Source organism: Branchiostoma lanceolatum, chromosome 1 (assembly GCF_035083965.1).
Source record: "Branchiostoma lanceolatum isolate klBraLanc5 chromosome 1, klBraLanc5.hap2, whole genome shotgun sequence".
NCBI classification, from domain to species: domain Eukaryota; kingdom Metazoa; phylum Chordata; class Leptocardii; order Amphioxiformes; family Branchiostomatidae; genus Branchiostoma; species Branchiostoma lanceolatum.
The window spans coordinates 29,689,125-29,710,884 of NC_089722.1; the positions used below are offsets into that span (position 1 = coordinate 29,689,125).

At 39.6% G+C, this 21,760-nt stretch overlaps 1 protein-coding gene across 1 annotated transcript; it reads left to right on the forward strand.

Moving 5' to 3' along the window:
- Positions 1-1,451: 1,451 nt before the first annotated feature.
- On the forward strand, positions 1,452-21,552 carry LOC136447692 (uncharacterized). Its single transcript, XM_066446737.1, has 18 exons — positions 1,452-1,614; positions 3,014-3,174; positions 3,887-4,069; positions 6,757-6,999; positions 7,355-7,504; positions 7,987-8,192; positions 8,712-8,810; positions 9,431-9,559; positions 10,381-10,497; positions 11,170-11,321; positions 11,770-11,840; positions 12,310-12,519; positions 13,399-13,601; positions 15,451-15,606; positions 16,255-16,384; positions 19,267-19,459; positions 19,955-20,038; positions 20,668-21,552. Exons 1-18 carry the CDS (start codon positions 1,481-1,483, stop codon positions 20,723-20,725), a joined length of 2,679 nt encoding a protein of 892 aa, XP_066302834.1. The 5' UTR covers positions 1,452-1,480; the 3' UTR covers positions 20,726-21,552.
- Positions 21,553-21,760: the final 208 nt, after the last annotated feature.

Here is a 21,760-nt window from a genome sequence, read left to right on the forward strand (position 1 = left end):
TCATGGAGATTTTGGGTCCTCAGACTCTTGTTTGGAACTGCAGGAGCAGGTTTTGCGTCTGACTTTGAAAGGGAATAACTCAAGAAGGGCTTGATGGCTGGTAATGATTTTTGGTAGGTAGATAGCTTGAGTGATGATGTACATGATTAGATACCTCTTATGCAAATCAGTATCTAATTTGCATAATTAATGAGAAAAGTTTATACATCCGCCAAATTCCATGATAGGACTCTCAAACATGTGACATATGTAACTGAGGAAGAGAGAAATATTAAGTGATATGAACTATGCAAATGAAGACATCATTTGCATAATTAATGAGGAAATACTATAGCAAGATGGGCTTGATGGATGGTCATTATTTTTGGTATGTAGATAGCTTGTGTGATGCTTAGTATGATTAGACAATAATTATGCAAATCAGATTCTAATTTGCATAATTAATGAGGCAACTTTAAAAATCCGCTTTGTTCCATGATATGACTATTTAAATTGTAACTGAGGAAGGGAGAAATATTTATAGATAGAAAATATGCTAATGTGGGCTAATTTGCATACTTAATGAGTAACTTCTATTATTCCACACTGGCAAATGACGGCAATTTCATACATTCAATACTTTTTTTTGGCATCTGGACGTTATGTGAATGTAAACATCGTTGAATCAAATTATGCTAATAAGGGCCTCATTTGCATAATTAATGAAAAATATTAGCATAACCTTCTTTGTTGAGCTCATAATTTGTTAAGCTCATACCTTTGGACATGTTATATTTTAAGACAATCAACTGGTATGATAATTGATGAGAAACACTCCTAATACATCAGTCATAAATGTAAATTATTTGGCGAAGGTATGAGGTCGTGGAACTCTAGTTTTCTAATGTGAAAGCAGTCGTTTAGATATTTACCTATTTTCGCATTGTGGGGATTGTTGCATTTAAATATATACTCATAACGGTCTGTAGCATGTTGGAAACGATTCAACACCGTTTTCGTCACTCAGATTATATAAATTCTATGTCGACTCCAAAAAAAAGCTGCAGCTGTCATTTCGCATTGTCACTGCCATTACGATGACTTGGCAAATATGAAAAAAATTAATACCACACACTAGCCGTGACACAGCCCTTTTTCCAAACCATTGATGGATACTGAGAATCAACCGTGGCGAAAGAAAATATTTGCACAAACACGCTGTGCATGTATGCTGACACCGCCTAGTGCCACGCCCACTCGATTTTAACAACAGACAAACGTAGAGTTGACGTTTTTAAAAGTAGCACTAGTGAAAAAATTATACGGATGGACATTTATTCTACACCCACATATATCAATGCATGATTTTTATCTATTTTTATTTGTACAAATTAACATTAAAAGACTCAAGTACTGTTCTGTTTGATTTTGAGTGTTACACTCTACTACATTCTGTTGCCATCATGCCCTGAACTTATCATTTAGGTCACTCATTCAAGAAATGGCGGCGGGGAAGGAAATAGACCGTCTCGCAGAAGACAAACTACGCCTCAAAAACTGGAAACGATGGGGCCCCTACCTGTCAGAACGACAGTGGGGAACTGTAAGGGAAGACTACTCAGAAGATGGGTCTTGGTGAGCCCTTTTTTTCTAAGAAATATGTGTTTTTCTGCGTTGTCATGCAAATTCGTATCCCTGTGCCAATCATATGTCAACAACATCTGCTGCATACGGAAAATCTGGGCTTTGTTGTTCTTGGAAATGCCATAGATGTCCTTATTTCTGATGTATAATATAAGAAAAACGTTGTTATCTATGAGTCCTATACTGCCATGCAAGTAGAATACTAACACGGATATAGCACACTTAGGCTGTTGTCGCCAGAACCCGGAAGTAAAGTTTAGCGTGCAGAAACTTTCAAACTATCTGTAATCACTTAAGTTCAGGAGCCAATGTAGCGTTATGAATTTTACTATCTCTGATCAGTACTATCTGTTAGAGCTTGCAATCATTACAATGACGTTTTGGTGCATGAAATTGGCTGGAAGTGAAAATGTGGCAAGTGAAAATGTGGTGATAAGAGTCAGTCAACAGCAATGGACTTGGTCATCAATAGGATTTCTCGGAAGAGGAAGTGAAGACAAATAAAGCCTTGCTTCCCAGTATTATGTCCTGCCTAGACCTGAAAATTTGATGCGAAAGTGCAGAAATGGAGATATTTCTGAAAAAAAAAAAGAACTCGATGGAGTACATGTCGAAATTGTGTCTCATTGGTTTTTGGAACTCACTGAGCATCAATGATTATTACAATTATGATTTATTGGAGTCAGTGATTATAGGTTAGTCCAAGGAGGTTTAACCTCCTTGGTTTAATCCATGCATTAGAGGACACTTAGCAAAAGTTGCTGTCTCAAAAATGACTTTTCCTCGTTACATTTTTTTTCTGTTCACAAGATGAGCTTATCATCTATTTTGGTTTGACCAAGGCTATTGACAGGATATCCCTGTCAAAATGAATTTTTTTGCACTATTGACAGGCTGTTCGTGCTAATAAGAATCTTTGGCACTATCGACAGGATGTTCCTGTCAATAAGACTTTTTGAGCACTTTTAAAGGATTTTCCTGTCAATAAGACTTTTGGAGCACTTTTTGACAGGATTTTTGGCACTATTCGTATGCATTTGTTACATTCAATGCAGCAAGGTGAAAATGGGTTAATAAAGACAGGGGCATATGACTGTATACCTGCATTGTAGAGCATGTGCTTGATTCAGTGCCAGAAGATACGTTTATTACTTTCGCCTAGAAGGTTTATTTTTGTAGCGATTGTATGTATGTTTGTGTGTGTGTGGATGAACACAATAACTCAAGAAGGCCTGAATGGATTGTATCAATATTTGGCATGTGAGTAGGTCTTGATAAGACCTGGAAATGATTACATTTTGGGCCCCCTTAGCGGCTTGTTAGGGTACTGCAGCAGAACTTTCTGTTTTGATATCTCTTCTGTCAACGTAATGTCTTTTTTTCCTTCCAGTTGGGACTATTTTTCCCACGATCAGTCTCGCTCTCGAGCGTACCGCTGGGGAGAGGATGGAATTCTGGGATTGACGGATAGACAGGCACGACTTTGTTTTGCACTGGGCCTCTGGAACGGGAAGGACCCCATTCTGAAAGAGAGGCTTTATGGTCTTACAGGTAATTTTTTTCTGTGCAGATATAGATAAAGCTGTTCATCACTTTTTGAAGAAACGACTTCAACAGTGAAAGAGGGTGGCCCAGAAAGTTGTATAAATCAAGGCATATTGTTTTTTTAAAGATGTTACTTTAGGTATCACTTACTTCTTAATTATTCAATAACATATTCAGCATTTTTATTTTAGAGAATTATTTTGTCCCATCTTGTGCTATGATGTAATATGACAGCATGTGTGTGCATATATAAATCTGCTGTTGAAAGGGAGGATGTTTTTACATGTCATAAACAGAAGAAACCACTGCTGTACTCATTCATTATAGGCAACCAAAGTAATATTAGGGCCAAAAAATGAAAATAAAACTGATGAAATCTTTATGGTATTGACATTTACTAACATTGTTCAGCACATTTGCGTATTAACTTCATACTTTTAGGATTTTGAAACCGGGCAAAATCGTGCCGTACGATGATTGACTTAGTTTTGCAAGCCTACAAAAATTCCGGCCACGATTTTTAGTGAGTTATCACATCACAACAACGTCTTATCTTTTGCATTATGGACGCTATTATACATTGTAATAGTGTTGTTTGAACCAATCATGTGTAAAAATGACTAAATAGATTGACTTTCAAAATCCCTTTTCGTACTGTCCCTACTAAGTAGTATTGCTTCAGTTTCCTAATTACATGTACATTTTTGTGTAATGGCAGGTCCCGAGGGGAACCACGGAGAAGACTGTAAGGAGTGTTATTACTACCTGGACTCCACCCCAACACATTCCTACACTCGTGCCCTGTACAAGTACCCGCAAAACGAGTTTCCCTACGCCAAACTAAAGGAGGGAAACCGGGAAAGGGGTTTACACGAGCTGGAGTATGAGGTAGAGGACACAGGTTAGTGTGTCATATTTTCCTCCGTGTACTAGGGATTAGTTTACTAAGCCTTGCAAATTGGATTCAGGGCCGAAATCACCTATTAGTAAGCAAGATTAATGTGGCCTAGTCTGAACACTCCAAGTCACATCGAAACCACCATGATCCACATTGAAACCACCTCCGGGATGTCGTTTCAATGTGGATTTGGCAAATAAGACTCCAGGTGTAAAGGTATGCGACTGATGCGATTTGCACCCCTAACAGGTTTGCAAGACTTAATATGAACTGAGTGTCTGACGTGCACAGCCCGGCATGTTGGGAGATGAGGTCGTGCGCTTACAGCTGGAAAGTGCCTTTTCGGGGGGTATAGCTATGCGCCTTTTGTAATTGCCATAAAAAGGAATCGTATGCCAACTGGTAGTTGGGAATTTTTTCACATGATCTAGGGTAAATGTGCTCAACATAGACGGAATGACCTCAGTGCATTTCCTATAGCTTCATTATTAATTAATTACAAACGCTCCCATGTAAAACACGTTATTATAACATGTAAGCCTATGGGGCGAAAAAACTGAGACCCTAAGTCATGTTAACAATAGAGTGATGGGAAGTGATTATTAGACACAAGCAAATCAAAACAATATGTGCATAACTAATGAACTACAATTAAATAAGACATACCAGAAATTCTGAATATTTCATGGAGGTGTGAGATCTTCGAACTCTTGTTGCTGTGTTAGATATTAACTTAAACTAAGTTAGAGCTACTGTAGCTTGTGTGGAATCATTTTTGTTGCAGGGTTTTCAATGAGGCTAAGACAGAACCAGTCGTGGAGAATCTATATGACAGTCTTTTCAATCACAAGACTTAAGAACGTTAAGTTGCTGTGAAAGACACATCATATGACCAATATAATAGGGCCCTTAGAAGATAAGGGGGTGTTAGTTGGTGTTATTTGCAACACTTCACAATAGGTTAGTTGACATCATCTTTGACAGGTTGGCCTAAATTCAAATGCTAAAATTTATTCCCTTTCACCTTTCATGTAGGAAACATCAGACAGTTGGTCGAATACCACAAACGGTTTTTGCAGCCAGGAGATTTGAGACATAAGATGTTCATTTAAAGCTGTTTAAGCACTTGAGACATTTTCATTAGGTCAACTGTTTTCTATGCATGAAACCATGGCAAAGTATTAAGGTTGAAGATGAGCAAAGATACAATGGAGCTTATTTCTAATTGTGAACAAAGTATGCCATGTAAACTTCAAAGGTTTGGGTCAGGCTGTGAGATTTTGAGTCATGATCTTATGATCCAACTCACTAATCATTTAAGGATGATTCAGGCTTATACCTTTGAAATAAAATGCTGTTTGATTCAAGACTGTGTATGTAAAGTGCAACATAATCCAGAGAAGTATGAGCAACCTTTATGGTTGATAAGACATTTGAAAGGATTTTGTAATAATACAATAATTGTACTCCGTGACTGGTGGGCTTATTCCAAATCCTGTTGTCATGCAAGATTGTAATCTGAAAATAGTCTTCATTCTAAGGTGATGAATAAATGGTTTTAGTTTTAGCTGTTTATGCCTTGGCAGCATGAAGTCACAGAATTACTGTAAATGCAGAAATGTTTGCAGCGATTTTATGTTCGCGGTTTTCCCCTGTGAAAAGCCGTTCCATTGTGTGACTGTTATGCTTAGCGCTACTATTGTTTTTAAACCTGAACTCAAAACCACCGCCAACACTCCATTTTCTCCCTACCGCGAAATTAAATTCCTGTGAACATCTCTGCATTTACAGTAATACTAATTACAAAAGGTGGTGTCACGTGGTGTGACGGTATGGTGTTTGGCCCAGCACCCAGAGATCCTAGGTTTGAATACCTTGTCAAGCCCTGACGTTGTGTCCTTGGAAAAGGCACTTAACACAAGTTTCCTCATTTCACTCAGGAGAAAATGAGTACCTAGCTTTCGGTTAGGGATGTCCCTCAGATAGGACATTAAATGGAGGTCCTGTGTTTGAACCCGCCACACTTATTGAAAAGAGTAGGGATCCTTTCCGGTGTAAGTGGATCAAATAAATCTGTTCGGATATGCAGCTTGTACTGTTCAGTACAAACCTGGCGTGTTATGCTAGGAGGTGGTTTACCAGGTATGCAATACAAACAAACAAACAAACAAACAAACAAACATCTCACAAGCAGTGCCTGGGCTAAGAATACATTTTTCTTCGTACTGTACCTCAGGTGTGGGTAAATTCTGAAATTACCTGCACCAGTCTAACCTTACCTGTACTACTTGTTTTCTTTATTCCGACAAAAAATTGTTTGTGGTCTTCATCATCTGTTCCTGGTAGTGTCTTGTAATCTGCTTTATTGAAGGTTGCTTCTGTTCAGCATTGAGTGCAATTCTAGCAATTCTATGACTACTTGCCCATGCAACTACTGTGAAGTATTGAGGCCTCGTAGAAGTACAGTTGTATTGATTTGAACTTTTGCCATTTGGGGTATGTCTATTCACTCAATTGATGTGACATCTGATAACGTATACTTGAAGTGATAAAGGTCGACTCAAACCTTTTTTATGGTAACTCAACAGCTCAGGAAATCCAGGCCAAATGTCAGGGCACACAGATATAATATCTCCCTAGATCAAATTGCGAAACAGGAAATTACTTTCATGCTTATCTTATCATTCCAGGTGCATTTGACGAGAACCGATACTGGGACGTCTACGCGGAGTACGCCAAGCACAGCCCCGACGACGTCCTGTGTAAGATCACGGTACACAACCGCGGGCCAGAAGAGGCAACGCTACACGTCCTACCGACGCTGTGGTACAGGAACACCTGGATATGGGGGTGCACACACGAGGGCTGTACCATGAAGCCCAAGATCAAGAAAGTAGGAGAGGACAGTGTAAAATGTACACACGAGACATTAGGTAAATCACTCAAACATATTTCTTCAATTTTAATACATGAAGTACATTTACATGCATGTAAAAGTATTCAGATTGATCACTTATAAGTACCAAATCACTCTGAAGTAGCTGTTTGGCACCCAATTCTCTATTGGTTACAGAGTCCATTTAATATTAGCAGTTTGGGGAAAACCAAGTGATCAGTTCACTGCAGTTAGTTTTAACGGTGGGAACAAACGTCCCAAATATCATTGATCAAACATTTGCGATGGTGAAACTTAAGCAGTTGAATAGTGGCCTTTAAAGTAGCTAGAATTAAGTTACAGTTAACAAATCAAGAATTACACTATTTGTCTTAATTTTTGTTTGTTTACAGAAACGTTCACCTGGGCAGTTGACAAGGGGCCAGATGGGAAACTTCCAGAGCTCCTCTTTACTGAGAATGAGACCAACTCTGTCAAATTATATGGGGTGGAGAATTACACCCCATATGTAAAGGATGCCTTCCATAGGTATATCATTGAAGGTGAGTGGATTGTTGTCGTGAAAGTGAATTTGTATCAATTATTACCTTCATCAAGAAGTTTATGTTTTCAGGACTATGTTTGTGTGTTTGTGTTTGGACAACATAACTAATAAAGTTGTGATTGGATCTTTTATGTTATTTGGCATGTTGGTAGATTTTGGCAAAATTAAGAAATGATTTAATTATGGGCCCCCTAGCAGCTTTCCATTGTGCAACAGGAATTCTGGTTTTGATATCTTATGTTCTGGACATGCTATGGCCATGATTTTTCAATGGTAGATTTACAGAAGCTCTTAGGCTCTTACAGAAATGATGTAGATTTCAGCCCCCTAGCAACCTTTTTGGAACTATAGAGCCTAATTTTGTTGGAGATTTTGAAGGAGGATACTTCAAGAAGTTTTGACTTTTGAGAATATTATAATATGATAGTGGTCGAAAGTTGCAGTATGGAAAAGTCTGATCTTGTCATGCCCCTCTTCCAGGTGAGGAGGAAGCTGTCAACCCGAAATGTGTCGGCACCAAGGTCGCAGCCCACTACGTCCTCAAGGTCAAGCCTGGTAAACAGGCCTCTGTGTGCTGCAGGCTCTACCGGGCTGACGAGGCTGACGACGACATGCCACTCTTCGGGGTGGCTGGGTTTGAGACAATTCTGCAGCAGAGAAAAGAAGAGGCCGAGAGCTTTTACAAGGTTTGGCACTCTCATCTGCTCTGGTCCAACCTCGTTTACCGAATCTTATCTGAAGTACGGCTTCTATCAACAGACGTATAATTGGATTTTTACTCGTGGAACTAAATGTACATGGAGTTATCGCATTCCGCCAAACTGTATCAGTAGAAACTGATGGGATTTTGTCATGTATGAAATGGAGACGTACATTTCCATGATGGAGATTGAAACTCATACACTGACGGTATTTAAATCTTATCTCATACAGTACTGCTAGAATTACATAGTGTTGATAAAAAGCCAATTCTTTCCAGCAATTTGCAACCAGTTTTCCATTGTATTTCAAAATTATCAGAATTGAGGTAAGTGCATGAAATAGCTCTAGGGTAATTTCTTTGCAATCTATTGAGCACATAGTGTTACTTATCATCCTACAAACACATGTTATCTGCTCCAGGCTTTGTCCTTGGTGCTACCAGGGTGGTTGTTCCTCAAGGCCAGTTTCGGTTCTATCAATCTAAATTCATTTTCTGTTAACAGACGATGTGCTCCAAGCTGAATTCTCAACAGTATCTGGTGGCTAAACAGGCATACGCAGGCCTGCTGTGGAGTAAACAGTTTTATCACTACATTATCAAGGTATGTGTGTAAAGACTTTATAAAAATGGTACATACTTATGAAACAGTATGGAAGTTAAACACACTCCATTGCCACATCCCGACCAATCGATCGCATTGAAACTCAGATTCGAATCAGCCATTTCCGACAAATTCCTCTCTAAGTTGCGTTAACGACTAAATCTGACAAAACAAACTCACCAGTGAGATACTGGAAGGTGTCAGCTTTCCAGAGATGTTTTCAGATTGGCAATTTTGGCACTTTGGAAGTAATACAAAGTGACTGCGATTTAACGTTTAAAGAAAAGTAGTAGAAACTATTTTTTGTAAACGTTAAATCGCAGTCACTTTGTATTACTTCCAAAGTGCCAAAATTGCCGATCGGAAAACATCTCTGGAAAGCTGACACCTTCCAGCATCTCACTGGCGAGTTTATTTTGTCAGATTTAGTCGTTAACGCAACTTAGAAAGGAATTTGTCGGAAATGGCTGATTCGAATCTGAGTTTCAATGCGATCGTTTGGTCGGGATGTGCCAGTAGACTAGCCCCCTGCTGCTGAGATGGAGATGTGCTCTGCCCAAAACTCCCTAGCCTTATGGTGTGGGAGGACTTCAACTTTTTTTTAAACTTATCTTCCCCAGGACTGGTTGCAAGGTGACCCTGAGCAGCCGGCGCCGCCTCAGTCCCGTAAAGACGGGCGGAACCACGACTGGAGACACCTGTTCAACAGGGACGTCATCTCCATGCCCGACAAGTGGGAGTACCCCTGGGTAAGGTCAAAGGCTAAGGGTTAAGGTTCGGTCTTTGGGCTGGTTATAAGCTACAAAGCCTGCAACCTGACATTTGGAGGGTTAAGGAGTTGAAGAGATGTTTATATCATTATTTAAGGCATCAGGAAAATGGACTTAGTACATGTACCTGCCCGTGCCCAACTCTACTCTTAGTAACCATTGCAAGATTTCAACTAAAAAAAAGGAGAATACAATAATCCTGTACTTTTGGGAATGCTTTTTTTAATGACTGTGAGTTAGCATTGATGCATTTCATACGTTTGATATAGTTTTCGCTGAAAACCTTCCACCACACTTGGATTGTAACAAAAGTATATCTTGAAACTTTTGCCGTGGTTTTATTTTCTCGGTTTCTGACCTCTCTAGTACAAATTTATGACACATGTACAGTGAATAAATCTCCTTTGTATGACTTAAGGTATTACAGAATTGTTTCAAAACCATGAATTTAGAACACTGCGAAAACCTTATTTTTTGTCCAAAGGCAAAATGAAACAAACGCAAAAGTGCATGAATCTACTGTAGTTTCTTGACATATGAATGAATGAACTTCATTGCTCAACAATTGTACATGGCACAATGTATGGCAACAATGACAAGGCGATCAATACAATGAGTACTAAACTTCGTCTATTCTATTCTTAAAACTATAACTACAAGAATATGCACGTAAATTGTGTACTGATATAATATACGTTAAATGTTTCTGTCTGTTACAATGCATTCTCTCTTTTGTAAAGCACTACATATGTATTGGCATATCACAAGCTTACTTTGACCGACCTTTCCTCTCTCCCCAGTATGCCTCCTGGGACCTTGCATTCCATATGGTGGCGTTTGTGAAGATTGATCCGGAGTTTGCCAAGAACCAGCTGTTGTTGTTCCTCAGGGAGTGGTACATGCACCCAAACGGACAGGTGATCATCACACATCATCCTGTATAGCTCATTTATATAAGCCCCCCTCTCACTGGACCAGCGGCACATTGGCAACCTTTATGCGACCAAGCGATTTGACAGAGTGCACTCAATGAATTTCATTGATAAAAAACAACTCTCTTTAAGCTTTGTGTGTTTTGTTGTCTTTTTAGTCTTACTTGTACATTTTACATGATATTTCCATTATAAAGTCAAGGGTAAAACAAATCCAACCAACCTGCAGCAGGTCAAGTGAGATAGGGGCTTATGTAAATTAGCTTGGGGCTATTCCATCTGAAAAGTTAAAAAGGGCGTTTAGAAAATTTTTGTACACATGTACTCCTGTCATTCATCTATTAATTATAAAATATAACCACTGTTTTTTTTTCATCAAATGGCTTTGCAGTGTTCTTATTTCTTTTTAAATGTCTGGCCTCTTTATTCTAACGCAAAGTTGACAATGTATCAAATGGAATCTAAGATCTGACGAAATAGATTATTCTCTGTAGGTAGCTAACTACTTAAACTCATTACCTATGTTCCAATTGTGAAAGTGGTAGCAGTTCTTGGTTATGACTAGCTACATTTTCCTGTAACAGAGGTACTTATTTCCAGCTTGTGCTTTCACAATAACTATACTGTGTTGCCGATTTTTTCAAACCGTGATTTCAGATCCCTGCCTATGAGTTTGCCTTTGGTGATGTGAACCCCCCAGTGCATGCCTGGGCAGTGAGAAGGGTCTTCAAGATGACGGGCAAGCGAGGTTACCGGGACAGGCTTTTCCTCGCAAGATGTTTCCAGAAACTGGTCTTAAACTTCACCTGGTAAGGAAGCTGACATCTTGACAAGCATTGTGAAGATTTCAGAATTCATCTACAGACACATAATGTACTTACATGAATAAAGATTAGACATTCAGGTGATGAGGTACTCAATAACAACTAGATAAGTTTTTAATTTCAGCACATTCAAGCAAGGAATATTTCCTGTAACCTCCTTGATTCAAGTCTGGAGGACTGTACAGAATGTTTAACATCAAAACCTCGAATTAGACATAAAACCAAAGAACAAAACTTAATATCCAGTTGCATGAGTAACTTTTGTATTCAATGTACTTATGCCATGGCTTTGTAGCTCTCTTATAACTGTGTGAAAAAGTATAATTTTTTGGTTGTTTTGAAGTTTCAACATGCGTTGGCTACCATTGTAAAGTTGTACAATTGTAGAAGCACCACATGGTGATCTTTGACAGTACTGCAACTTCATCCTCAGGTGGGTGAACAGAAAGGACCCAGATGGGAAAAACTTGTTTGCTGGGGGCTTCCTAGGGCTGGATAACATTGGTAAGTTTATCATTGCTTCAAATTATATCATTCAATTAGAGAGAATGGTATTATGACCATACTGTTTTTATGTATGTTGCTACATATATGTGCATCAATTTTTATTTTTTAAACTAATTCTGAACTTAGAAATAAAGATATGTGATAGACATTTTGCTTCAGAAAATATGTGACATAGATGAAATATTAACTTTCAACCCCCTTCTTTATAATTCAATATGTTGCAACTGGAAGCTTATTCTCTGGTTTTAACCCAACACACTTATCAAGAAGAGTAGGGGTGACCCGATGTGCTTGGCCAAAAATGCTCGCCATAGCAAAGCCGCATTTTACTACCAGTAGCTACTTGAAAAAGTATCATGCTGCTACCCAATTGAGAATGACTGCTTTACTTACTACCTTCATTTTTATTTGAAAGAGCATTGGTGCAAAATTAGGACAATGAAATTTGTCTTTTTCATCCTGCTAGGGGTGTTTGACAGATCCAAGCCCCTGCCAAAGGGTGGGCAGCTCTACCAGGCAGACGGTACTGCATGGATGGCGTTCTTCTGTGCAGAAATGCTGGACATGGCTCTAGAACTGGCTCTGACTGACCCCACATATGAGGACATGGCCAGCAAGTTCTTTGAGCACTTTGTGGCCATTGCCGATGCCATGAACCAAGCTGGCAGTGGATTGGGTAAGTAACAGTGTGCTAGTATTTGTACTGTACAATATACTGTAAATACCTTTACATTTGCAGTGATTTGATTTCGCAGTAAGGAGAAAGGGGAGTATTCGTGGTGGTCTTAATTTCGCGGTAGCACTTTAGTCACAATCATACTGTGCAGTAATGGTAACAAACACTTTTGTGGTAGTTTTAAATTTGTGGTGAAGAGGTCGCCGTGAAAACCGAGAACATAAACCACCATGAAAATTAAAGAAATTACAGTATTTGGTTAATGTTTAAAAAACAACCTTTTCAACAAAGTATCTGGAAATGGCTTACATTGAAAGATACCTTCTAGAACATCTCCCTCTAAGTTGTATAGATGTACTGATTATGACTCCTGATGAAAATTGGACTGTTACTTCTATTTCTATATACTGTTTTTACTAGACGAAACCCTTCATGGGGCATTATGACCATGGAAAGTGTAGGCCTTATCCTTGTATGACCTATGATGTGCAACAAACAAGCAAAAAATAGTGGTGCATGAGAACAGAATATATGAACAGTGATGTGATCATGTACATCGCCACACTGGGTACTGGCCATTTCCTCACAGCTGGGTGGAGCTGGGGTTGCCATAGTGCTTGGATACCCAAGCTTTGAAGTGTTCTATCAACTTGTTCTCTACCCCTCCCTGTAAAAATATCCCCTGCTACTGACACAGCAATACAAGAGTCAGAACAAATGATGGAACAAACAAATCACACGCTTAAAAAACAACTTTTACAAAATGTCTGGATATGGGTCCCAAATGAAAGTCTTATTAGAGTATCTCACTCAAAGATGTATAGATATAACTGATTATAATTTCTAATAAAAAGCGGATCATCCTTAACTACTCTTCAGGACTGTGGGACAAGGAGGATGGGTTCTACTACGACCAGCTGACCATCGACGGCGTGACCACGCCCATGCGTATCCGGTCCATGGTGGGGCTGGTCCCCCTGTTTGCCTGCCTGGTGCTGAACAGCAGCCGGCTGGAGAAGCTACAAGGGTTCACCAAGAGGCTGAACTGGTTCATCAAGAACAGGGCGGACGTGGCTCAGAACGTGAGTCTGGTTATACGCAGTTTGTTTGGAAATGATTTGCTTGCTTTCATCGCATACACGGTAGATTTGAACCGCCTACATGAAAGCTGTATATTGTAGTAATAGTAGTAGTATCCAGTATTAGATTATACTGCTGCAGGGTTCCCTGAAGCAGGGGTTGGCAGCAGTCGGCCAGTCTTCACATAGCGCTTCCAAGCAGCTCTGTCCAGCGGGTCCACGTTGGCGAGGCCATACTCTTTAATGTCCTTCTTTATATTTGGACAGATTTATTTGATCTGATCACACCAGGATGGAATCACACCAGGATGGACCGCTACTCGTTTCGATAAGTGTGGTGGGTTCTTTAACATGCTCAAGGTGTGGCTGTCCTCAAACTCAGGACCTCCATTTAACATCCTATCTATGGAAGGCCCTAGCCAAAGTTAGGTACTCATTTTCGCCTCAGACGAGTGAGAAAATTTGTGTTGAGTGCCTCTCCCAAGGGCACAACATTGGGGCCTGTCAGAGATTTGAACTCAGTACTGCCAGGTACTGAGTCCACAACCCTAACCACAAGGCCAGTTATACGATACTTCTTCTTCTTCTTCTCGTGTCACCGCTTCTGCCTGCTACACGCTCCCTCTCCAATATTCCGCTAGTATGGTATTCCGTTAATATACGATACTAACCAGCCATCAGAGTTACTATTCCCTTATGGTGTTTATACTAGTAGCCCTATGGTGTTTCAAGAATGAATTTTTGGTTGTGTCTAAATCTTATCCTGTGGTAAATGATAAATGTGGTGACAACCTTTGGAAGCTTACATCGATGAAAGTGTATATGCTGCAGTACCATAAGCTATCACCTAGAGGCGCTGTTGTTAGTCTGGTTCTTGATGAACATATCAGCATCTCAATCCTCAAAGAGAGCACACGTTTGGAAAGCAGGGGTAGTGATAGCCGTAATCAATTCAATTTATACTGTTTATTACATTTTTTAGATCAAATGTAGTAAATTGATTTAGACTGCTTTTGCTGACCGGTAGATTTTACGTAATGCCTTGGGCATAAACAAGAGTGCGTTTTATCTCGACCGTATCTTTCTCTTTTCGAAAGGTCAATTTGATGCACATTAAGTTGGCTAGATTATTTGATTAAGCATCGCCTGGAGCTGTAAGTAGGTGTGTGGGTGGTAGGCTGATAGCCTAGAGTTGGGTTTCTCGGTGTAATTCCTTGTCTTCAATCAGTCTGTAGAAGAAAAGCCTGCAAGTTTTAGTAACCTTTCACATGCTGTTGACAGCTCCACACCTACCAATTAGTTTTGAGCCAAAGAGAATTTAGAATGTCACAGGTTCAACTTGCATTGTGTAAGAAGAGTCTTTGAGAATCAGATAAAATTCATTGTGCCAACAGAATATTGTTGTAAAATTTGTCATTTTAAGCTTATAAAAATATATTTCCATCACTTTCATGTCATGAAGCTTAGTTTTTTTGGATGGAACTGGGGGTAAAAAATTTTTTGGTCCCAACAACAAAATTTTTGTTTCGAGTTGGATGGAGGGACAGGTCCTGCAGATAGTCCAGGTTGTCTCTAAAAGTGATTCACTGGTTATCCCTCGGAGGACGTTAAATGGAAGTCCCGTTTTTGAGAAGAGCCACACCTCAAGCACGTAAAAGAACATATCACACTTATCGAAACCAGTAGGGGTCCTTCCCGGTGTGTGTGGATCAAACCTTACAGTCTGGTCTGGGTTGACATCTTGAAAAAAGGTGATAGTCACCTGTTATGTCAATCCTTCCGCAAATGTGATTAATGTCAATTGATGTGAAACAAACAGGCTGAAGGAATGATGTAACATATTTTTGTACAGATATCGTACATGGAGTCGTCAGATGACTGTTTAGGGGACCCTGCAGTTGAGAAGCTCCTGGCGATACCCAAGAGGGAACAACTGGAGAGGGTGCTGAAGTACATGCTGGATGAGGAGGAGTTTCTATCGCCATACGGCATCCGCTCTTTATCAAAGGTACTGGAGGGTTTGTTTCTGTCTCTATACAATATCATGATATCATCTTTGTTCCATTAACATTACTCCGCCGGGTTACGTCAATCTGCAACTTTACAGTGGGTTTGAGGGATCTCTAGTGCAGCACTCTTCAGGTATGCATAGTTTAGATATGCAGGCGTGCATTATTCTGGGGGATGTCGAATCCGAGATCTGTTTGGACGTTTCTTTTCAGGGTGGCGGAATTATGTACCCTGGTGGGATGTTAGTAGATGTTATACAATATACAAGATGGTTGAGATGATTTACCAACAGGCTGTAGACCTTAAGGAATATCATCAGGATTTTCCAAACACAAGACCATAAGAAAGACCACCAGAATGGCAGAAAGATCCAATTTAAGTGGCCACTAACACTTAAAGATGCAGCAGGGATGTTGCCCTTGGTGCTGAACTGTCTGCTGTTGTTATGTCTTTGTTAGAAAAGATGCAGGAATGAAAGTTTGGAACACTAACACTGAACACTTGTTTTGCACACATATGCCGTCCTTGGTGCTGAACTATCTGTTATTTTTATGTCATTGCCAGAAAAGATCCAGAGTCATGACAAATATCCCTCTTCCACTATCCTTTAGAGTTCATTTTCTATGTTTCTTGTTTCCTCATTTAGGTTCACCAAGACAAGCCATTTGTGCTGAAGATGGACGAACATGAACATCGTGTGGAGTACACCCCCGGAGAGTCCAACACCTACCTCTTTGGGGGAAACAGCAACTGGAGAGGACCTATATGGCTTCCAGGTGACATGATGTCATAATTGGGATGTGTCATCAGATGTATTAGTCGTGCCCAAAAAGGTTCCGGGTCGGAGTTCAAATCTGACCAGGGATAGGGTCATGACCCGATAATCTGCCGGAAGTGCGTGGTCGTCACTCTGATTTATGGCCCCTATTGCTTGGTGATCGTTTTCGCTGTGCATAGATATTTTGTATCTCCTGAAAAGCCCGTGAGTTGTAGTATTTTTGGGCCTGGTGAAGTTGGTTCGCCATCGTATTAGTCCCGCCAACGGTGATGGTTTTTTTTTGCCTGATGACCCGAATAGCCTCGTTTTTAATGCATTTTCACCGAATTTGCGTCATCGGAGGTTGCGACAAAGTTATCACATGACTTTTTAATTTTTTCATTTTTTAGAGACACCATTTGCTAAGCTTTCTCAGCATATATGCCGTGACCCCAGGAAATCTTGTTTTTTCCGAGCAGGTTCGATCAAAAAAGTGTAAAAAAAAAGATAATTTTCGGGTCCAAAATTTACATTTTACTATGGTTTCTACCCAAAATAAAGGGACAATGGACAATACCAATAAATACATTGGAAAGCAGCAGAAAACGGCTTTTTGACCATGTGATTACATTTTCCGTCCTGCTTTTCTTGGCGGAATTGTAGCCCGTCGACCTGAGGGGGTCGGCCTACATACGAAATCACAAAAAAACTCCGGTCCGAGACCAAAAGGCTTGACATGTAAGAAAAGCTGCTGGCCCTTTCCAATTTAATGAGTACACTCTATATGGGAAAAGCTGCTCAGCTGTTTACTGCAATAGTTAAAGGCAGTTTTTTTAGTGTATTATGTTTGCTGAGGGACTGGTGTGCCATGGGGAAGTGTGAGGATTGCTGTTATTTGTGACATGTTGATTTATAGCTCGTAAACACAGCATCCTCCAAGGATGCAAGGGATACCCAGGAACATCTTAGTTGGGGCCTTTAGAATTTGAAGTCTCTTGACATGAAGTGCTTTACAGAAACTTATTTCTGTATCTTTTGATTCAATGGTTTAGGTAGATTCTAATCAAAGCTTCTTGACGTTTTCTACTTTCTACATTGAATTTCTTATTCAGACAATACATTAGATGACAAAACACAATTCAAGGCAAGAAATACACACCTTAGAACATTTTAATCACAGTTGTAGTTCCACTGGTGTGGAATGACACATGAAGATTTGTGGACGCAGTGCCCACAATGCCCCCAAGTAAAAGACAAGAGGAAAATTAACCAGAGGGGACGAGACAACTAGAATATTTCCCTCAATGCTGGTCATGAAATTGTGGCATTGTTGAACCTCAAACTATTATCTCCAACATACTACATGTAATTCTACAGTTTCTGCCTCACAGTCTTTTGTTCTATGAAACAGTTTACTTCTGATCATAAGAAGAGGCTACTTTTGGTCACATGGAGATAACTAATGGTGTCCCTCAGGCATGGAACACAATTTGTCCAGAGAAACACTAAGACCAGTTCTAGAGCCACACTCAGTGAGGTCACAGAATTCTACCAGTTTCCAGAATAAGGAGAGACATTCAACCAATTGTCTATCTGACTGTGTGGGTAATGAGGAGTTTTACAAAAATAACAGCATTAACCAACTGGGTAAAATGCCCTGGTTTTCTGATGCAAAGCAATTAGTAACACTGAAGCTAAGTGACTGGGGGGAGGGGGGCTTCTCAAATGTGATAAGCAATTTACCAAGCTTGAAACCACAACTTCATAGAGTCTAGTGAGATATTCATCAAGAAACCTTCAGTTGTATCAATACGCAAGGGAGATAAACAAAAATCTTTCTTGAGCTGCTATCTATAGCATAATTATAAGGAAAATTTACCTTGAACTCAGCTTTTTACTGAAATGGCAAGAACTTCACTTAAAACATTCTGCGGTGTTTATAATGACATAGGAAAGTACCCATGTGACTATTCTTTGCCATCTTTATCATCACCTCAATAGCAGAGCTATTATCATTAAACCATTGCTGAGTAACTGCAGGAAATGTAATCAGTATATTGAAATGGCTTCTAGATCTATCCACGCATCTGGGGCACTTAAGAGGCTTGTTTTTGTTCATCCACTATGTTTTCAGTCGCTGGCCTTGCTAATTGACCTGCCATCAGTTTTACGTCAGGAGACATTTCCTCTTCACACAAAGATAATTGGAAACACCATTGTGTCGTAAACCTGATCTTCTTCCAGGTGCTCCTATTCCCAGCTGTATCATTACCTGATTGAAAGGAAGCTACCTGTACTTATAACTATCACTCACATGCCCACATGAGACAGATAAGGATGTAGCTTCCTATCTAAGGCCACAGCCAGAGAATCTACATGACTTGTATCCGGAAAAGGGACTATTTGATTCCTTGGTTCTATGACTTTTTAAAATGATAATATAGCAAAAGGACAACATAAATGTAGAGGGCAGGAAGGAGAACTTGAATATAACTCTATTGGATCCATAAAACTGAGTGCACCCAAGGTGTAAACCTGGTCCTCTGGCTTTGTTTTCGACATGTTTTTCCACTTAAGCATATTTTCAAAACATCCGAGAACCAACCAATTAAATTTCTGTGGCCTAACAGATGTCTGCTTGTCTGATTTCTGTGATACTCTAAGAGCTTTACTTAGGTCTACCCAGGGAGCTTCTATGGCAATCTCTTCTTAACAAAAGTAATACCTTAGAAATCCAAAATCATTGTTATGTGTTATGTCACAACCTTTGGCAATAAGATAAGTTACCAATCCTATAGCTAACCGACATCTTTCACACCACAACCATTTGGCAGTAAGATAGCTGAGGCTGCAAATTTTGGTGTGTGGTTTTGAATTTTTTGTTTTCATTCCCCACCTCAGTAAACTACCTCATTATTGAGAGTCTGGAGAGGTACGACTACTTCTACGGAGAGTCGCTGAAGGTGGAGTGTCCCACGGGCTCGGGAAACGTCATGAGACTGAAAAACGTCGCCCACGAGCTGTCACGTCGTCTGTCGCGACTTTTCATCGCTGACAAGACCGGGAAACGCCCCTGTCATGGCGAGAGTGAAAGGTACAATCACGTCAAGATTGAGGGTTTCAAGAAGCTTTCTACTATAGTCTTCTACATGATTAACCTTCTTTGTGACGAGGTAGCTTATAAGCACAAACCTCAAAGGCTTTTGTGGCTGATTGGATAGCTGGGAGTAAGGATAAAGGCCTTATGTCCTGAAATATCCTTCTTTGATGGTAAGGGCTTTTCCTTGATGAAAAAAAATGGGTGAGAAAGGACATAATTTTTTCAAACAAAAGCCCTTGCTATAGGCTCATATTTGCTTGTATGATTAAAGTTTATTGCTGGACAGTTTTACATGATACAATGCATGGCAAGAATAGCAAAGCAATCAACCCAATGATGATGATGATTTTGATGATGATGATGATGATTGTGTTGATGATGATGATGATGATGATGATGATGATGATGATGATGATGATGATGATGATGATGATGATGATGATGATGATGATGAAAATCCTCAAAATCCTCAAAATGTTGTTTCTTCAGGTACAAAACAGACCCCCACTGGAAGGATCTGGTGCTGTTCTATGAGTACTTCCATGGAGACACCGGCAGGGGTTGTGGAGCAAGGTATGTGCCTTTGAAATACAACAATCTTGATACAACAAAGTACAGCAACTTTCCAAAGGTCTTCTACAACTATACATGCAAACAAACAATTAGATACATGTCACCAAGTGTTTTCTAAATCTTTTCAATCTGTATAGAGATGGGAACAAAACGTTAACTTTCTAAACTTTGCAATGTCGGCTGGAGTTATGCCGGTTTTGAATAGAGAATTGAAAGTAGTATTTGAGTTGTGTAAAAAAAGGTAGCTATAGTCCCATAGCCTCTTGAGGCCGTAGGGGCAGTGGGTTGTTAACCCACTGTGTCTAGGGCACCGTATTGGAAGGTGGAGTCGATCTCTTTCCTTCCACATCCTTTACCTCCCTAAACAAAGTTAGGTATACATTTTTACACCTGGGTGGAGTGAGAAAAGTGCCTTTCCCTAGGGATGCAACATCTAGCCGGGAATGCCAGGAATCAAACCTGTGACCTCTAAATCTCTAGCCTAGCCACCCGTCCATTTGACGCCACTGAGTTGTGTCTTTAGTTTTGTTCAGATCTAGAGCACTAAGTTAAAAGCATTGAAGACAATTCAAGAGATTCTAAAATGTTTGTTGACTTGTATTAAGATTATCTTTGTTTCCCCGATACAGCCACCAGACAGGCTGGACTGCTCTAGTTGCTAACTGTCTGGATCGACTGACTCACTAAACAAGGTGCTGCTACAATCTTCACAAGACACAAGATAGGCAGAACTATGTAGTTTAAATCATAATTGTAATCAGGTGATTCCCTGAAACTGAAATTACTAACTCTTTAAAGTGATTTACAATTGGTAAACTACTGACAGAAAGACTGTAGTAATTTTAAGCCAAGCCATCATTGTCTTAACATATCTTTATCCTTGTCGTCATCGTATTTGTGTTTTGTATGAAGTTTGTATTTTTCTAACCATTCAGTGATAGTCTATGGTTATTTAGTTTTGGGGTTAGGTATTGAATTGTTTGGTGAAGAAAGGCTCTGTGAAGTATTAAAGAAGTTGGTTATTGGTTGTTTTCTAATAAGAGATATATTTAGTATATCTTAACTCCTTACATTTGTAACTAGCTCCTTACAAGTTCTTTTCGTTCTTAGTTTAGGTATGTAGCATAATTTGTGTGTTGGAAAACTATGACAACTAACCTTAATTTCCATATGGATCAATTTTGAAATGTGTATATTTTTCATGGCAGGGTCATTTTAAGCACAAGCCACAGTTTATTTGTTAGGAGAGATATTCTTGTTCCAATATTATACCATTTTGTGGAAATTCTTGTGGATGAAAATAGTAGAAAACCAGAACAAAAAGATTAATTGAGTTAGCTTTGATATAGCCAGCCCTAATCATATTAATCATTCCATAATTCCAGCTCAAGGCATCCTAATACTGCTCTATTTCTAAATGTATCAGCTTTACCACTAAAATTACCCCTTCTTCACTCTATTGATAGCTAAGAGGAAGGGTTGATATGCTGTATTAAAGAAAATAGTTATCTCAAGTGACTTGGTGATTTCCAATTAATGTGTCAGTAAGTGCTCCAAATAAGTACAGAAACCAAATAACTACTGATAATGAAACAAATCATAGTTATATAGCCAGATTTAATCATAGTTATAAGCCTTAGCTACCCTACCACCGCGCTGTTTCCAAAAATATCAGCCACTGGTCACCTCCATTCCACAGCTTCACCTCTTATCCAGTTCATT

Excerpts from the sequence above, each read along its gene's own strand:
- LOC136447692 (XM_066446737.1), top strand. The coding sequence starts at position 1,481 with ATGGCGGCGGGGAAGGAAATAGACCGTCTCGCAGAAGACAAACTACGC. Across the intron at positions 11,322-11,769 it reads CTGGTCTTAAACTTCACCTG|GTGGGTGAACAGAAAGGACC; the intron begins GTAAGGAAGCTG and ends CTTCATCCTCAG. Across the intron at positions 20,039-20,667 it reads GGCAGGGGTTGTGGAGCAAG|CCACCAGACAGGCTGGACTG; the intron begins GTATGTGCCTTT and ends TCCCCGATACAG.